This window comes from Poecilia latipinna, unplaced genomic scaffold, assembly GCF_001443285.1.
Source record: "Poecilia latipinna isolate Pla-1442-1.1 unplaced genomic scaffold, P_latipinna-1.0 Scaffold903, whole genome shotgun sequence".
NCBI classification, from domain to species: domain Eukaryota; kingdom Metazoa; phylum Chordata; class Actinopteri; order Cyprinodontiformes; family Poeciliidae; genus Poecilia; species Poecilia latipinna.
In genome coordinates this window covers 19,297-39,169 of record NW_015113519.1, presented here as the reverse complement: position 1 = coordinate 39,169, position 19,873 = coordinate 19,297, and the positions used below count along the sequence as shown (strand labels likewise).

At 40.7% G+C, this 19,873-nt stretch overlaps 1 protein-coding gene across 1 annotated transcript in view; it reads left to right on the top strand.

Annotated features, from left to right (window-relative positions):
• Positions 1-19,873, top strand: part of LOC106957449 (obg-like ATPase 1) — a 55,507-nt gene that overhangs the window by 20,193 nt on the left and 15,441 nt on the right. The window contains exons 5-7 of the mRNA XM_015048812.1: positions 2,946-3,121; positions 7,362-7,442; positions 7,748-7,845. Coding sequence (XP_014904298.1) covers positions 2,946-3,121; positions 7,362-7,442; positions 7,748-7,845 — 355 coding nt within the window. The remainder of the gene's footprint in view (positions 1-2,945; positions 3,122-7,361; positions 7,443-7,747; positions 7,846-19,873) is intronic.

Here is a 19,873-nt window from a genome sequence, read left to right as displayed (position 1 = left end):
TTGTATTCACAAACTGTATGTATGTATGAAAAGGAAAAACTTAATAAAAAGACAGTGATTAAAAAACATGTTTTAACCTGTTTTTCCGAGCCGCCTTTAAACGCAACATGAGCACTACGACGCTCGCGCTGGGTTTCCACCTGTGAAGGAGACCTGCTGCTGCTGGGCGGAGCTACGTAGGTTTGTGTTAGAATCACGGCAGCAAACCAGCAAAACGCAAAGAACTTTTCACAGTTTTTCCCTCCAAACTAACCGACTGAGTTGAGTAAAGCTGTTGGATGCAGGTAACGTTAGCTAAAAGATGACTAGCTAATATCAATACAGAACCTTAAGCTTAATAAGTGCCTTGTAGGCTACCGATGTTGGTGTCTATTTTCAGCTACGTACATTCATTTTGCACCCCCTCCCCCCACGTCACACCGTCACACGCGTCGTTTCAACCACACAGCCATTTGTAATCCATAGGGGGGGCGCAGAAAATGTTTGGAAACCACTGGGGGGGCGCAGAAGAAAAAGATTGGGAACCACTGGTCTAGTTCATGCTTTCATTTGGGCTCTCTTGTATTTGAAATGGTACTGATTATTTTATTCAAACTGAAGAACCAACACAGTCACTTCTTTACTATTTTCTGCATGTGTCACTGCTAAATCTTGCGCAGATGCAATCTCACAGGGCCTCACCTGTCAGCACCTTTGCACAAACTCAGGTGTCAACACATGAATATGGATTCAGTGACTCCCCCATGCGCATTCCTAACATTATGTCCCTCAATGCTGCAGCAGCTAAAGGCAAGCCATCATTCAACCTGACATCCACTCCTTTGTCTGAGACAGCAGACACATTACGCTGCACTGTAAAACTTAACAAGCTGCTGCTGTTTTCTGTTTCACAAAAGTATGTGCATTTCAAATCCAGCTCCACTGTAGACCTTACCAGCCAGGCATCAAGTGTTAGAGAAGAAAACAGGTTGTTTTTGTCATATTATATGATTATATCAAGAAGCTTATATAAATTATCTACTTGTACGGTCATTTCTTATAAGAATTATACATCTCAGACAAAGTTGGTTTTTGAGATAGGCATCGTGGGGGACAGCTTACTATTGGGAGTGGAGAGAAAAAAGTGACAGATCAGTGTCAAATAAGCTTTGCATATACTGTTTATATATTCATTCATTGGGGAGTGGATGTCCACTAACGCCGCGTAACAAAAAAATGTGACTACTACAAAACCGGAAACAACTTTCACTGGAGGAAGTGTGAGCTATTTGCAGATTCTGGAAGTGCTGATTAGGATTTCTAATGATGTGAAACATATGCAATTTAGAAATAAATGAAGAAAATATGGCCGTTTGAAACCAGATCAGCAAGAAAACAGCACTCAGACTTTCAGAAGAATTGTCTCCAAACCTGATCTGTAACCTGGGGGTGGGACTCAGGGCTCTTTGAAGGCAACCAAATCTTCAGAATCCGTGTGAAGAGCCGTTCAAAACATCCATTTCTGAAAATGAATGTTTAAGACATTTTGTTCCTAATATAGTTTTTGCGAGTGAAATTCACAACAGAGTAGAATAATATGTATTAAGTAAGATTAATATTTATTCAAAGTTGCAAAAATGGTTATGTATTTTCATAAAATGTAATATTTTAAAATACAAATGTCTGATGCTTTAGTTTAAAACTGTGTTTTAATGAGTCATTAACTGAAGATGATTACATGTGGCTCAGAAGCATTAAAAATGAATTAAAAAGCCAGTTGATTCAGAGCCATTGAAGCAGACGTTAGCTTCAGCATCGTTAGCAGCTAATCTAGTCGCTCCAGTTTACAAACATTTTCCACTCTGTGTACAACTCTGTCACCGTCTTTCTCTAAGTTCTCAAAATGCTTCTGAAGGATCAAAATGCGATGACAACTTTTTCCATGTAAATGAGTGATATCAGGCAACCTGATGAACAGGCTTTATTAGAAACAGAGCAACAAGTCAAGAACTACTGCCTTTCATAATTTAAAACGTAGATACGGCAGAGTGGAAAATATGACACATTCAGCTCCATATCTTCATAGAAAAAAAAGTTGCCTTTTTTTTTTAAAACGGGCTGCAGCTGAGATGATGGTGGGTTCTGACCTGTTGCTTTCTATTTTCTGAGGTAAATAAAATTGTGTTTTTGAGTTAAATGTATTGCAATCCTCAGGTTTAACAAATGAATTAGACTCTTTTTTTACTGCCTGACGCACTGTTAATGTTAAAGGCTGGTGCTCTCATGTGGCAGATGCACTCGCTAACCCCTCTGATCACCTGCTCCCACCCTGCCACAGCATCAGAAGGAGTCCTGAGAGCCCGCCGCCGGCTAAATGGTCTGCTTCAGAGCCTCATTACCGAATCACAAGCAACGCCACCATTAAGACGCACACGATTAGGAGATTAGGACTCTTTTTCCCTTTATTTATGAATGATGACATGCTTTTTGTTAAAGTAAGCTAAACTTTGTAATTTCACCCTGCATTTCTTAGAGTAACTTTCTTGTTTTGCTGCACTTAAAGCCAGTTTTAGATGAGCTTACTGTACTGTTGCACTTGAAGCTGGTTTCTAACATTTCCTACGGTTTAAGGCTGGGAAAAAAATAAGTATCGGCTGTATTTCTAAACTCCTGATTGTGTTTGTTATGACTTTCCTAAAGCTCCCACAGGGCTTTATATGTGGATGTCTATTTTTCCCACATTCTCTGCATCAACTAATGATTTTTCTCTTTCTTTCTGAGCTGAATCACATCACTGTTTCACATTTGATCCCAGAAAGTCAATGTCATTGATTTTGCTGTTCTGATTCGCTGCTCTGTATTACACATTATTCACATAAATCAGAGCAATTGTTGTTGAGATAAAGGAATATTTTTTTTCTCCCCCCATTTGTGAGCGTGTGTGTGTTTGTGTCCTGTCCCTGCAGGTGCTTTTGAGGATGAGGATATCATCCATGTCGAGGGGACGGTGGACCCTGTTCGAGATATCGAGATCATCCACGAGGAGCTGAGGCTGAAAGATGTGGAGATGATCGTCCCCATTATCGACAAGCTGGAGAAGACGGCCGTTAGAGGCGGTGACAAGAAACTCAAACCAGAATATGTGAGTCAATGTCCCAGCAGGCCCTGTGCTCCCCCTCACAGTAAGGCACAAATAATAACCCTCCCACACACATGGCCGTGGAGAAAAAAGTATGTTTTTTTTTTTTTAATCTCCCTCCAATAGGCCCTACCCCTCCCCCTGGCCCATTTTTTTCCCTCTCTGAGATTGAAAGTGATCAGGGGTCAGGGGTTTTCTGCTGTAGAAATCATTAATAGAGTGTTACTTATTCAGCTGCCGACCCTGGGTCACAGCACTGGGCTAATGAAAGTGTTTCCACACAGCTCTTTTCATCTAAAGTAATACTCAAATCATGGCACAGCTCTCTCTCGTGCTTATCCTCCTACAGCAGCTTGGGAAATTGTTTAAGGCCATACAGTGGCTGACACATATGCCTATACCGGGTTACAAATACTGTAAATGTTTAGAATAATCCATGACAGTTTGTCGGAGGTGTGAGGTTAAAAAAAAAAGAAAAAAAAAAAAACGCAGGTTAGGGCGAGGAAATAAAATCCGCATCCTGGATGTCGAATCAAGCTGAATGAGGATTGTTATATTGTTGCAGTAATGAGGCCAGGAGGGCAAACTCAGTGATGATTTGATGCTGACCTATCATTGGACCAGGAAGGAACAGACTGGTGCGCAAGGAATATATTTGGCCTTTCACTCGCAGCGGAGCAGCCCAATTCCAGATCTGACCACTCATTACACTAACGAGGGGGGCTATTTCACCTGCTGCAGACACCCCATCACTGGTTGGTTTGCCTCAGACATCCCACCCTCATCCCCCCTCCCCACCCCTCTTGCCCACAGCCACCATCCTTTTCCCTTTCAGCCTGCAGCCCTCCCCAACGCCCCACAGACAGGAGCCATTCAGGCTAGGCAGGTGGCCGCTTACTGCCATAATTGCTAACAATTTTAGGCAATGAATAAAAATAATCTACATTACTTGTCAAAGGTTGCGCACGCGTCGGCAAGTGAGAATCTATAGAAGAACCTCTCTAGACGTTCTGAAGAATGGCGACCATCAAAGGGCTGCAGCGAGCTCTCAGGCGGGAGGGGGGTTGTGTGATTGCCTCGCAGGCTGAGCCCGGGGTTCGACGTGCTCAGCTGCTCGCAGGCGCACACGCGTGTCTTTCTATCGCCGTCCAGGCAGAGCGTCAAGACACCAGAGGAAAGAGGAAAACGAGGACCGTACAGTTTACTCCAGTCCTCCTTATTTGCACTGTAATTTTCAAAACACTTGACATAGAATTTGATCATTGTGTCGTGAGATTTTATGAGAAAAGAATCACTTATTTTGTCAAAGTACATGTAGAAAAATGTAATATGTAAATGAGAAGGACTTTTATGGTGCCGAGCAGGGCTGCTTGTGTTCCCTTGAACTTTTATTTGTTGGGATTGTGGCTAGCAGACCGCAATCCCAACAACTGTGGGATAACTGTGAAGTGAAAGAAAAAAGCTTTTTCACCATTTTTAACCCTAAAAACCCAAAGAATATGTAACACCATATAAGTCTAAATGATTCTAATAAAGCTCTGGCTGTGTTTCTTTTTATGTTTGTTTTGTTTTTTTGAACCTCAGTCACAGTATCAAGTCTTCTGCAGCCTTCATCAGGTTTTCTTGCAGGATTGTCCTGCATTTAGCTCCAATTGTCATCCCACAGCATCATGGCACCACCACCATGTTTCACCTTTTTGGATGCTCTGTTCAGGTTAAATTGTAGTGCTAGTTTTTTTTTTTTTTTTTTAAACACATGCTGCTTTGAATGTAGGTCAAGAAATTCAACTTGGGCCTGAGTAGAGCACCTTCTTCCACACGATTCTTCTTCCAGTGATGTTCACAACTATTAAGTGTATCGACAGATTTTTCCACTAGCTGTGAATCTCCGTGTCTTTTCCAGAGTTACAGTGAACTGCTTAGCTCACGCTCTTATTAATTCTCTCCTTACCCAGCCTCTCAGTTTTGGCGGACTGCCACGTCTTGGTAGGTCTGTAGTAATGCCAAATTGTTTTTTTTTTTTATTATTATTATTTTGGGATAAGAGGCTGAAAAATACTCTCTGTGATTTCCAGCACTTGGGATAATATTCTGTAACCCAACTCAACTTTCAACCTCTCCTCAACAGCCTCCCTGGCCTGCCTGCTGCCTTTCTTGGTCTTTCTGATGCTGTTGGTTCATTGATGTTCTCTAACAAACCTCTGAGGCCTTCATAGAGCAGCATTTGCACACAAAGATTAACAGACAGAGAAACGAATCACTGATTTCTAAAGGCACATGATTTTTTAGGAGTATGCATATGAATTGAGTATTTCATTATTTTCTTCCACTTCACATTTACATGTTACTTTGCATTGATCTATGACATGAAATACAAATAAAATGATCTACAGTTTGCCATTGTAACCTGATGAAATGTGAAAAAGCCCATTGGGTTTGAAGACTTTTGTAACACACCATATTTCACTACTTGTATGTGTATTTTCCAAGACAGTGACATAAAACAGTAAAATATTTCATTATTTGACACTATAGATATTTGCAGAACTAGAAGATGCTTTGTGAGAACACATCCCATCTCTTCCTGTTTATCGTTTAAAAACGGGCAAAGCAGTGGAGAAAATAAGACAATAAGACATTTTAAAGCCATGTAAATCTGTGTAAAATTGGACACCAACACATGTGATACGCAAGAAAATGCTAACTTGAATTAAAAGCATTTTAATGAACAAAACATATTGTGAATGCAAGACAGAAACTTGAGGATTTCAAGTATAAAAGTCATAAAAAGTCAGAAAAGCATGATTGAAACAAAAAAAAACTTGTAGATATTCTTTAAGAGTCTACATACATTTATTTCTGGACTAGAAAAGGAGAAATATTTGCCATCATAATAAGAAAGTACATTAAATATTCCGCTGAGAATCCATGATAAATGTGCGTGCACGCAGAAGCACAGAGCTCATATGTATGCATCGTTGTAAATCCATTCTTGCCGGCGCTGTGTTTACAAAAACAACGTTCCATCATTTTCAGTCCGCACGGATCCTCAAAAAAAATAAAAAAATCCCTCTCCTCTGCAAAACAATAATAAGAAACCGGCCCACCAGCGGCGCTCCATGGTGGCAAGCGTATGTGTTTGACCCCTGTGGGACCTATATGCCTTTTATTAACACCTGCCTGTTAGAGGAGCGCTGCAAGGCGGCTGCGAGCTGATGAGGGAAACCTGGAGCGGGTTCAGCCCGTGTCACCGGCCGTTTGCTGTTTCCATTTCACAGATGATTAATCTCTCTGTGAAGACTTGGGCCTGCGCGGGCGGAGTGTATGCAGCTCTTCCTGCGCTCTCTCCCGCTGGCTGCACTCTGGCTGCCTGACTAAAAGGCCTTTAGAATTCCTGCAGAGAGAGATGTGCAGAGAGTGAATGCAGCTGGCTGGGGGTCAGTGTGTGGAGCTTTTTCTGCCATTGTGTAATTGAGGCTCTGGCAGGATTTTTTTCCTCAGTTCTTTCAAAAGAGAGTATGATTGTGAAGTGCTGCAAGGGTTCGGGGAGGGAAGGAGGAGGCAGGGAGAGTGGTGCAGGGGGTGGGGGAGTTTTTATATGAAGGGGGAGGTCAAGTTGACAGGAACAAAAAGAGTGTGTTCCGCTAATTTCTGCGGGGCTGGATCAACAATAATAGGCTCAATTTCTTTATTACAAATTTTATAACTACCCCCCTCCCATTTTCCCACCCTTTTCCGCTTCCAGATCCTGTCAAGACCCAGTCTCGCCTGTGGTCTCAGCCCACAAGTGCGTCAGTAATGAATGCGGCGTACGTCGCGGTAAATGCTCAATATTTTCAGAAACAGTGAATAATTAGCACCGCACCTCACAAGTGCTTATTCAGTATGACTGCGCTCCGTAAAGTGCCCGAGGAAGGACCAATAATTTACACCTTTACTAACCAACTTCCAATTAGTTCCCCTGCTCTTTCCAATTTTGTCTATCCTTTTCATTAAACAGTCCCGGCGGAGCTGAGAGACGCCCCAGAAGGCATTTTGTCGGGGCTTAAAGGAAGGGGTCTTGTTCTTGCCTTCCCCTGTCGAAGCAGGGCCACTCCTGCTCCTGAATGCGAGCTCAAGCCATTGTTCCCTTTGGCATCAGGATGCCATGGATTTAGGAAATAATTACCCCATACCCTGCTGGGTTTATTCTGTTTCATCTCCTTTAATGGCTTCTTGTTCATTCTGTTTCAACCCCAAACAGGACGTTATGTGCAAAATAAAGAGCTGGGTCATGGATGAAAAGAAGCACGTCCGCTACTATCACGACTGGAATGACAAGGAGGTAAGACTTTGATGTGAATGAAATTTATTAAAGTGATTTATCTTGACAATCTTTTTATGTGACCTGAAAGTAAATCTTCCTCATTCATGTTCTTATTCTCTCTTTTTCTTTTTTTTCTGTTAAATCTAACTTTTGTGCAAGTTAATGACATCTGGGCAGTCTGATCTTGATTTAGGCTCTTCCTCGCTGACCCCCTGCAGAGCTTATAATTTCACTTGGCTTCATTTGTTGCTGTCTGTGCTCTCCTCAAAGGCCACTTTTGGAAAGTTTCAGATTCTCAGAACTCGCCTCTCTTTCCTCCACAGATCGATGTGCTGAACAAATACTTGTTTCTGACGTCTAAACCAATGATCTACCTCGTTAATCTTTCTGAGAAAGACTACATAAGGAGGAAGAACAAATGGTAAGTGCTCAGAAGAAGGGCGCGGGCAGACTCGCCGCATTCACTAATCACCACCAAAGAGCTTTTGCGCTCTTCTTATAGAGGGAGTTGCGTTCATTTCAACTAACTTTTCACTGATGCTGCAATCAGCTCCAGAACATGCATGTGCCTCCCTCTGCGTGCATCCGTTTGCCGGCACATGAGGCCAACTGTAGTCTCCTGCTGGCGCAAACGGTCACATCTTTGAGATGGATTCTGCCTGGAGGTGGCAACGAGTAAAACTCCCAACAGATCTGCAAACCGTAACCGCAGCCCCCAGACTGTGCAATTCATTAAGCGCACACAAGCACATGGTCCTCATTTTGCATCGAAATTTCTCATTTCCATGTGATATCAAAGCAAGAGGAGGTGCTTCCAGTGACAAAACAAGCATGTGTACATTTAAAGCCAAAACAAGTGATTAATATCATCTGGAGGCGAGGCGATGAATCATAGTGACACAAGCTAACTGAAGGCTTTTTTTTTTTTGCTCCAAATAGTTGGGTTTGTCTTCACATGTTGTCGCTCTTGCTTTACAAGCGTTTTTTTTTTTTACTGCTAGGAAACTCCCACGCCTCAACACAACGACTCAGGCGGCGGTGATGAACAGATGCACGCATGTTTTATTCCTAATAAACTGTTTTGAAACTTTTGAGAAACAGAACTTTGTTCAAATAGCTTTCCAGGAGCCTAGTGGTGTTGATGGATTGAAGATAAGGTTTAACACTGCAGTGTGAGCTTCTTGTCGGTCAAAAAATCATATTTTATCACCTGTTGCTGGACAACAGGTGAGAAGAGATTCTCAGTTGGGGATACGTCTTGTTGTGTATTATTGCACATAAGCATGGATGGTTAAAAGTTAGTTTTAAGACCAATGGGATTTTTTATCACCCAGTTTCTTTGGCCTAAAGTCTTTTCATTGAGGAGCAGAGAAACATGAGATTCATTTCCCCAGCTTTGTGGAGCATAACGGTGTTCCTTCTCCACAAGTTGCTGCTCGCTGCCGGTGAGATGACTGAATAAAGACTCCTATATTTTTCCCTTTCTTTCAAAAAAGAATAATTACTAGCAGAGGTGCAGATATTCGCAGCTCTGCTCGACCCCAGTTCACTCTACTCTACTCCAAAATTGTTTCCACAGACCCAGGAATACCTGTAGGACGGGAACTCCTCCTGGAGGTGGAGACTTTAGGCCACACCTACAAATGTCCTACACCTAGTGTTGTTATTCATAATTGCATTATAGCTAATGCATGTCATTATTTTTTTTGAGACAACAGAAGAAGAGTGATCTATGAAGGCCATAGAGTCTGTGCTGTTGCTATTTTTTTTTAGCATGATTTGCGGTTATTTCCCTGGATTGCCGTTCTTTCTGCTACTTCGACAAACATCTTGTCGTTCGTACAGAAAAGTCCGTGCAAATGACACAGACGTTTCTCATCGTTGCACCAATGGTTACATTTTCTGGTAGCTGCGGACGATTTTTTTGTCTCTCTCTTCTCTGCTGTTGCAAATTTGAAAAAAATGGCAGCGGCTGTGTTTCTGCTTGCTCTACTCACACGTCTGACCATGCCCATGGGCCATTAATGAACTGCAGGCTGTTCATGTAACATGGAGCACCTACTTAGCTCTGACTGTACGAAAGAAGCCAGTACAAGTACAGAAAAAAAAAAAAACAGTAATGGGAAATGCTTGCAGGGATCCGCCTTAAGAAGAGCCTGAGAAAATTGGCATAATTTATTTATTTGGAAAAATATTTAGTCAATTAAACATGCACAGTCGTGTAGTGGTTACTAAAGGAGCATCAGCCATCACTTTTTATGGGGTAATTGTTTTAAAACTTAAGTTGACAAGCAATGAGAGAGAAGCCCAGCAAATACCCAGCTTGATTTATCAGCTGCTATCAATTTTATTTTACCTCCAATAGTACTTTAGACAGCAAAATAGCAAAAATCCTAAATATTTTTTGCAACCAGCACTTAAAACTGGAGCCAAGTTTAACTGGTGTTTATTCCATATTAGTGACATATTTGTGACATCGTTACTTGACAATCTAAAATCAGCCCATGTATTGCTGGTTTGTTTCATTTTAATTCAAAATAGAACCAAGTTTACACAATTGAGCTTCGGTTGTATCCAGGTTTGCTGTAGTTGCTACAAACATGAGCAAACTTTTAGTGTTTAGGAAAAAAAAAAGCAAGCAAACTGGAGTGGAAATAAAAATGGGACATCTTTAAATAACTCACAACAGTACAGTACAATAAACTATTTAATCTGCAGTGTGCAACTCACTCTTAGATGTAAAACTGTTTTTATCACTGTGCTTCTTATGCAGAAGAAATAACGAGCATTTCGATTGCATACGTTGGGAAAAATGCACGGTATTCTTTTGCATCTAATCATTTGTTCATGTTCTAGTTGTTTACACGCCCCTTAAATAACAATAGCTGTTGAAGCTAAAAAGAAATGACGACAATAGCTCTTTCTTTGTTTCTTGGAAGTGTTTCTTGAGTATCTTTGAGAATCCTGCAAAGATGTTTAATATCACAAAATTAATGTTTATGAGCTCTCTCAAAAAGTTATTTGGAATCTTGTAAAACTTTTGTGGTATGCTGCAAAAGCAGTAATCTTCAGCTTGTGTCTTCTTATAGTTCAGAGAGGGTTTCCTCTCAAGCATCTACAGTATTAAAATGTGGATTGTTATCACGCTTCTCCAACTGGAACAAAACAAGCTTGTGTTGATTAAAGATTTGAGAGTTTGATGGAGATCCTCCTCATAGTCCGCACCAAGATGCTTTCACAGAAAGCTTACGCAGAAACTCTCAAAAGCATTCAGGGGTTTAGAAAACATAGCCACCAGATGTATAGGAAGCCTTTCTTGATCTTGACAAAAGTAGAATGGAATCTTGAAAAAAAACTTTCATTAGATTTCTCCAAAAGGTTTTGAGGCATTTTGGATATCACAAAGAGCAATCCTGCAAAACTTCTGCAGTGTCACAAAAACAAAGTCAATAATAAAATAATAAAAACTTTATTTCACCAAAAGTGATCAGTCATCTTGCCAGGCTTATATAGGACATTGCAAAAGTTATAATCCTAAAAGTTTAGTGTGAGTTTGGATGGCTACCTTCCTAGACAACAGCTGTTTTGTCCACAGAACCGACTGTGTGGATTATTACACTTTTTCAACAGGCCTCCAGGCTTGTTGTGTCAGGTTTACAAATGGATGAAAAATGTATTTTGGGAGTTTTGCTTGACAGCGTTGTAACACGAGAGAAGTTGTTTATCTATGACTGTTTGTTCAAATGTTCCTGTCACAAATGTAAAACTGTCAGAAAGGGGGAGGAGGAAGAGCTCATAAATCAAATGATTCATGACAAGACGAACATCCGTCGTCAGAGCGAAAATAGATTTTTTTTTATTTTTTTAATGTGTGTGTGCTTTCTTTTTTTTTTTTAAAGGTGTAAAACGCCATAAATCTTTCAGCGCTTTAAACAGGCACACAGTAGCACTTCCCCGAGGGCTATGCGATGAACAATGCTGACATCAAAGTGTTGATGTTTGACAAGTGATGAGTCACTTCCCTTGTCCAGAGAGGAGCTCACACCTGTATGGAGATGATTACAGGTAGATCTCGCTGGCCCTAATTGTACAATAAATGCTGCTCTCAGCCCTAATGGCAGCTAGTCTGCTGCAGAGACGCCAGACTGCCATTTGGCTGTCGCCATGCTCCCGTGTTTTTCCACCGCCGCAGTTGAGATGATGATACGGTTAAGGACTATTCAAAGCAAACAGCAAGACAAATTACAATCTCAGCTTTAATGTGCCGAGGAAAAGACGGCAGATCGTAGAATTAGGCAAATTTTATCGGTGACTTTTTGGGACGCCCATACAGGCCATTCCAACAGGTTCCCGTCCTTCTCCAAGAGCTGTTTTCATTTGAAGTGCGTCTTTGAGTGCATGCTTCCCAGAGAGATCTGGGTCAATTTTAGCAACATACCCTAGAAAACATCGGTTTTGCCCGTGTCGTCGCATCCACTGACCTTTTAGCCATGTCTTAGTGCACACATTTGCCTATTTAACGACTTGTGCCGCAAGAACCGAGTTAGATCATCTCGTTTGGAGTATGGGAACCACAGACCAAGCTGCCCTTGTTTAGACAAGAATACACAGTATTAGCTTTAGCAAACCATCATTAATGGAGGGATCAGACGAGGAGCAAGGCCTCCTTTCATCCTCAGGTTCTCTGCTGGAGACAGAACATCATTTACTGTTGAGAGGAGCACATGGCTCCAATCCTATACAGTTCATGTGTATGAGAATGCGTACATGCGCATGTTTGAAGTCTGTTTCAGAGGCGACTCCACGCTCATTTGGATGCTGGCGTAATTGCGGTGCGGAGATCAAAGGCGCGCTGGCCGAGTGATGTTCCAGAGGAGACTTTACCACACAGCCCTCTCCTCTGTGCAGAGGGGGCCGCCTGCTGATCACCGCTCCCCTCTCCCCTCCAGACATGCGCTGCCCCCTGCACATCCCCGCTCATAAAAAATGATTAAGGCTGTATTTGTCATGTGTTTATGACTGAGAGGCATTGCGTGATACGGAATGGCATCTACAAGAGACTCTGTCAAGAGGCCTTCTCCTCTTTCCCCCACTGTTGGTAAGCTGTCTGGAAGACTGTTTCTCTGCTGCGCTTACTGAAGTTTGTTTTGTAGAGAAGGTCATTAGAGCACTGCTGATGATGTGGCGGCTGCACTCTGGCCCATCATCTAAGACATTGTTTATTTTACAACCATACGACCATTTTTATCAGTCCTCATTCCTTTTGAAATCAGATATTTATCCAATCATCCGCTGAGAACAAAGAGCAGCCGTAGTTGGGAGAGAAAAGGACACGCTTGAGAATATTCCAGCTATATGCTGTGATGTTTTTCTTTCTTGTCATTTCCTTTTCTTTCTGCTTTTATTTTTTTCTTCTTTTGGACAATGTGCATTAAAGTAAATTGGAGCCTCTTAAGTAGATGAGTTGACCTTTAAGGAAACCAGCAAGCGTGACCTGTCTGTGAGTGCCTCTGCCGAGTGGTTTCTCCCGGTGAGTGGAAGAACTGCAGGGTACCATCACGAGGAGCTTTTATTAACTCTGTTAGTCCAGCTCTGTTTTTTTTCCCCTCAATGTCTATATGCCACTCTTTATGTGTGTGTAGCAGAAGAAACGCATACGTAATTCGTTCTTTAGTTTACCACTTCTTACTTTGCTCCAAACTTATGTGTTAATGTATTTTGTGAATAGCATTTGCCACTCTGTCTGTGTTGAATTAAATATGAATCTTATTATGCCACAAAGCCACAAGAGTCACATACCACAGCTTCTCATCCGCTCTGTCATTCTTTAATCAAACACAAATATTTTTATGTTCATTTCCCCATGATTATTCAGTCATGGTGTAACTCATCTTGTGACTGAATTATATTCATCTTTAAATCAAGACGTTTAAAAAGATGGAAAATGAGTAGACAGAGGTGCGGACTCCAGTCCCATGACTCGGATTTGAGTCATTATTTTAATAACTTTAGATTTAACTTGGTGAAAGACTCAGAAGCACACTTTCACACCAATCACTCATGACTTCTCTTCCGCTCAAACTTTTTGACCTGGAAATGCTTGACGATGTACGCCAAGCAGAAAGTTGATTTTAAAAATGTGCGGCTTATGCATTTCCTCACTTAACCATATTAACATAGCCAGAGTTAAACACAGCATGCTGTCAAGTTGCAGAAGAGAAGGATGAAAAGGAATGCTGACACTAATCGCCACTCCAGGAAAAATAATAGGCAGGTATTTTATTTCTTTACATAAATGTGTTCAACAACAAACAAACTGCAGCATGTGAAATATGTGGGTCAAACTCTGCAGACTGAGAGGAACCGATTGTTGTTTAGACAAGCATTAACTCCAAATGATTTAATCCTTTTATGCTTTTTAGTCTCATTCAATTTTATTGATTAAAAAAAAATTACCTCAGTCAATACATGAATTTAAAAGTATTCATTAGAGGGGAAATCCAACATATAGCAACTTTTCCTTATATGTAAGTTTAATTAACCTCTAAGCCTAATAACTGGTTGAACTCAGCGTGGAGGGATTTTGGTAGATTTGTTTTAATTCAGCGACAATGTGAGAACTTTGAGCATGAGATCGTGCTACACTGTCTCTACCAATTTATCCAGCCTTTGACTAGGCCACTCGAGAACCTAACTTGCTGCAGCCCCCAAGTTCACTTGAACTTAAGGTCAAGAACTGATGGCTGGATATCTTCCTTTTCACAGCAGCAGACTTTACGGTTCCATCGCTGCAGACAATTTTTCAGGTTCTGAAAAAGTGAAGTAGCTCCAGTCATCACACCACCACCATGTTATTTTTCTGAACTGCTGTTAGTTTTACTCCAGATGAAATGAAATTTCACAGAACTTTTTGTCTCGCAGTTAGAAAGAACATTTTCACTAAAAGTCTTGAGAATCATCAACGTGTTTTTCTATAACTATGAGCCAGGTGTTCATGTTATTTTTGGTCGACAGGGTTTTTTTCCTGGGAACTTTCTCATGGATGCCATTTTTCCCCCCCAGTACTTTCACATTGTTGAATCTTGAATACTGACCTAAACTGAAGCAGGTGAGGTCTGCATTGCTTTAGATGCTGTTGTGGGAACCTGTTGTAACTCTTGGATTAGTGCTTGATTCACTTTTGGAGTATTTTTGATAGACTGGACACTCCACAGTTCCCCGCTGTTCCGTATTTTACTGTTTATGAATAACTGGAGTCACAAAGCCTTAAGACCTTTTAGAAAAGTCAGTGTCTTTGTTTCTCATCTTGAACTGAAACATGATGTATTGTTTTTTTAATTTATTACATGCAGCTAGAAAACGCCTTTTTAAGTACTTTTTTGGTTGTTTAATTAGGTCATCAAACAGGCTGGTCTGTGGCAAGTGAAACTGAGCGCAAAGAAACGTGATTCATCACAGTTAATTCATGATTTAACAAGGAGGGGCAAAGCATAACTTTTTCCACATAAAGCCAGGTTGGCTTGGATAGATTGGCTCTTCCATTAAATTCAATCATGATTAGGAGACTGTATTGCTCCGGGTTATCTTCGCCTGGTGTTAAAGTTAGTTTAACAATCTGAAACATTTAAGTGTGACAAAAAAAAAAAATAACAGAAAAACAGTTTTTTCTAAACAGCAGGTGTCAAGCAGTTTCAGGATTCTGTTCATACACTGATGCAGACTCACTATTTGGTGAGGCAGTTGCTATTTTGAACCTTTCTCACTCACTAAATAATGCATTATAACTTTCTATTAATTATTATAATGTGCTTACAGCTTCATTAATACGTACTTATTAGTCATTTGAAAGGTAAAATCTTTCCATACATAAAAATGCAATTTTCCTAACAGCGCTCTTTGCCATCCTGCTGGTGAAAATACTCCTTGGACACAAACGCATAGTTGAAAATAATTCACAAAAATGCCCTTTTACATGCCGCTGATTAGCTAGTAAATACAATATAACTAATTTCTTACAAAGCCTCTTTTTAATCTTGAAATATAAAATGTTTTCAAAAAATGACATTAGAAACAATTTGACTTTGATTTAAAGTCGCAGTAGAGACAAAGGATTGAAGCACTTTTTTTTTTTTTTAAATGACTGGATTGCGTTTGTTAGCAGTTGGCATAATATAATTAACCTTAAAGACCAGTACAGTGAAAATATGCAGTAATGACTCTGCCTTGCTTGGATCTGATACTCGGGTCGGCCTGTAGGAGGAGCTTGAACAATTACAGTGAAGGAAGCACTGACTGCAGCAGCAGCCTGCCAGAAGAGGTGATCGGTTTAAAGCAACAGATTTAAGTCTATACTTTGTTGCTTTCATGTTTATTTACAGAAATCTTTTCATGAGATAAATCATGTTTACATTTATTTTATTATTTGTTCTTCAAAGCGCTGAAGAAATAAAATAAGATGTGCAACTTTGGACCTTCTTAAAGCTTAATTAAATGCTGTAGAATTAGCTAAATCTAATTATTTGACATTGACTCTGAAAGCAAATTATCTCATAATGCAATGTGCAAAGGTCTCAACTCGTGAATTTATTGTTTTGTTTCCAAACAGCCTGACTTCGTGGTCTTAATCAATTCTTCTAAATGCTTTCTAAAGGTCTGTCAATGTTTTTCTCTAAACTTTTACTTATTATTATTGTTCAGTGCACTTCTTCACTATTTTTAAAAGACATTCATTATTTGAGGTGCTAATTAATACTGATTTATAAATCATTCAAACATGTTTATAAATCATTCAAACATGAAACAGCTCAAGGGTTAAACTATTGTGTCAATGCACAACAGACAACTTAACAAGGATCTTGTTTTTCAGCCCTTCACCAATTTTCTTCCCCATTCATTTTATTCTTAACTTCTTATATCAGTGTTGGTAATTTGGTTAAGGCCGATTCGTAGAATAAAAACTGGAATCACATTTCAAACCACATTTGCTGCATTTACAGCTGCAAGTCTTTTGAGGTATGTCTCTTCAGACGTTCTTATTTTGCAAATTCTACATTTTATTTAACCTGTGACATATTACAACTCCCGACCCAATCAAAAATAATTAAAAAACTAAGCAGATATTCTAGAACTCCTCCATCTCATGATTAGCATAAACCGATGTTTAAACTGTGTTTTAGGAGCAGCAACAAAAATGCAATCTGAATTTCTGAAAGGACCGGAAAGCAAATCTTTGTTTGAGTCGTTTTTAAGGAAAACTTTGACCTTTGGAAGCAAACAAGACATACATGAGGAGAGGCTGAACATTTTCATGCACACTGTAACTGATCTATTCTTTTCAATGGACAGTTTTGTGGCTTGCCACCCTGATCCTAAAGGGCGCCACTATATGGCTCATGAAGAGTGTAGAGAATATGTTGCCGTGAGGTAAGAGTGTGTTTTTCCATGGTTTTATTCTCTCTATGATGAAATGGTAAATTCTCCAGGCTGTAAATAACCTCAATACTCAATATATCCTGTTCATCTTTCAGCTGCAGATGGATCAGCACCAACTGCTGCACTAGAGTGTGTGCATCAGAGTTACAACTGTCAGAAATATGAAACTGATGAAGCTTGAATTTTTCAAGAGACAGTTTAGTCTGTAAATTATTAGTTGATCACCTGAACATCGAAATATATCCGTAGGTTTTTAAGCTCGTACTTTTGAGGGGTTACATGATGAAACGTTTATGATTTTTGCTTTTAAATAAGCAGCTCTGGATTAGGAAGAGCTTAAATGTGACATTCAGATTTCTGTATTTGCTGTTTCTGACTGTGAAAGAAATCAGTTTGTTACAAATTTTTTTTTTAAAAAGTCAACAGACAATGTGACTCCTTCCCATTTATTCAGACCCAAACGTTAAGGGAGACGGAGCGGGTCCCCTGCAGCTCATAATGCATTTAGACACCCGTGCAGCAGGGTGGCATCCTGAAACTCTTTTGAAGGCACCCTGGGAGTCACTCACCTGTAAAGCCTAAGCTTTGACATTTTACAGACAAAAGAAATGTCTGCGAGAGTCAACTTTGCCTAATGATAGATTCCCATTGCTCCTGCTTTGTTGCACGGTGCTTCACATTTTATGTTTTTTTTTTTTTTTTCTGACAAAGTTAAGAGCAAACAGGCCTGCCACAGAGAGTCTCCTGCAGCCTCGGTCGCCTTAATGAGACAAATAAATGAATTTAGTGTTGCCACATAGAGCTCCTGAAAGCTTATTATCAGGATTATTATTGAACTGTTATGAATGGTGGAGGGGGAAAAAAATAAGATGTTGGACTGTAAGGAGGGGGGCCGTGATGGGCTGATGCTACATATGTCCTTGATTACCTTCCTTCGGCTTTTATTCTAATAAGTGGCATTCTTTGTACTCCCTGGGACAGCTAGACAGTCTGACACACGATGAGAATAAATATTGCATGTGGTAGACATTAAGCTGTCATCCTGAAGAAGGAAAAAAAAAGGAGACGAGATGGAGAAATCTGTGTGGTGTTCGTCGGAGCTACACTTTGCCTGCTCTTGTCACAATTGTCACATCTTGATGACTCCCCCCTCTCTACCCCCAGCCCCCTTATTTTCTCTCGCCCAGTCAACCGCCATAAATGACAGCATGGATACCCCATATAGAGAAAAATTTTGGCGATGCAGATTGTACTCTTTCGGGTTTGAATTCATAATGTTTGCCCTCTCCTTATCCTCGCTCACTCGTAAATACCCCTAAACACTGATCCGGCTCTGAAAAACGTTGCCTCGACAACCATTTTGAGGACCGAAAACTGAGACCGGTGGTTTGTTAAGCGTTCACAGTGTGCGTAGATTTTTAAAGTTGGGAGATTTAATGGGTGCAAAATATCAAAGAAAATAAAGTTACTTTAAAAAGCTTGTTACCAGCACACCCTCAAGGTTTGTTAGCGATACGATGCTCTTAATTAAAGCTGCTCCCATTGTGCGTCCACTGCGTTCTGTTTCCTCCTGTCTGCGATTGCTTTGAAGGCTATAAGAAGTTGATAATATTGGGAATAAAGTTTGTGTGTGTGTGTGTGTGTGTGTGTGTGTGTGTGTGTGTGTGTGTGTTTCTCAGAGGCTGATGTGTAATGTTTTTTTTTTTCTGTGCAGCGATGGCCACAGGGAGTAGAGAGCGTCTGCACTCTTGTCGCTCAGGAGCTCACCACTGGGAGGATGAAAAGCATCCCACAGAGATTCTGACTTCCTAGCCTCAAAAGCCACCATGAGCTCATACCTCTCATTTCTGTCTTCCTAAACAGAAGAAGAAGAGGAGGGGGATCGTGTGCTGCAGCATCCTAACATCATAAATGACTCATCTTTGCCAAACTGTGACCAGCAGAGCGTAGAGGACTTTCGGTTCATGTGTGAAACAGCTCGGTTTCAGGTGCTGGAGCCTTTTACCTGTAGGCGTGGAGCGGGTTAATCTTTCAGCTTTTCACCGTTCAGTTGCATCTGAAAGGAGAACCCAAACGGGAGGAGGTGACCCACCTCTCACTGGCTTAAGTGGTGCGTCTCGTTAATAAAGTCTACCTGCGTCCAGACGCAGGTCATTGTCTCAGGTAGAGCTGTCCCTGTGCTTTTAAAAAGAGGAGGCCATTGTTTTCCCCCTCCCAGGCCGTTTAAGCAGATCAAAGCTGGGACAAAGCCGAGGAAAGCCCCGGGCATACAGAAAGACAGGAATTATCCCCCCTCACGATTCTCACACAAAAAAGGACAAATAAGCTCCAGAGGGTGGCCCCCTGTGGGACGTCACTATTCAGAGGCAATCTGTTGTGGATGGTTCAATTGTTTTTTGGGTTTTTTCTTTTTTTTTTTCCCCTCATTATTATTTGCAATGTGATGTTTTAAAACGGGAGCACTGTAAATGAAACAAGCATTGAATCAAAAACCGTTTGTGTTGATAGACAGAGCCTCGCAAAAAATATATATATATATTAGTTTCCCTTGAACTTTTACATGTTGTGGTTGTAATCTTTTCCCACATTACAACCACGAATTTATATTTGTTTTTTGAGGGGATTTTATGTGACGAAATGTCAAAATTTTAAAGAAAATTACAAATGGTTGTCTTACAGATGAAAATCTCAAAAGTGTGGTGGGCATTTGTATTCGGCTTCCTCAGGGCTTTTGTGTGTTATGTCAGTCATATTATATGCACAGTGTATCTGAACACAGTAGTCCAGACTTTGACTGGACCATTCAATTTTTACCACTGTAGCTCTGACTGCCTGTTTTTGTCCTGCATGAGAAGTCTCAAGTTCTTTGCAGGTTGCAACAGGTTTTCTTCCAGTACTCTCCTGCTCTTAGGTCTCTTCATTTTACCATTAATTCTGAGAATCGTTTCTGTCCCTCCTGAAGGAAACCCTTCCCTCAGCATGATGCTGCCACCACCATGCTTCACAGTGGATATGTG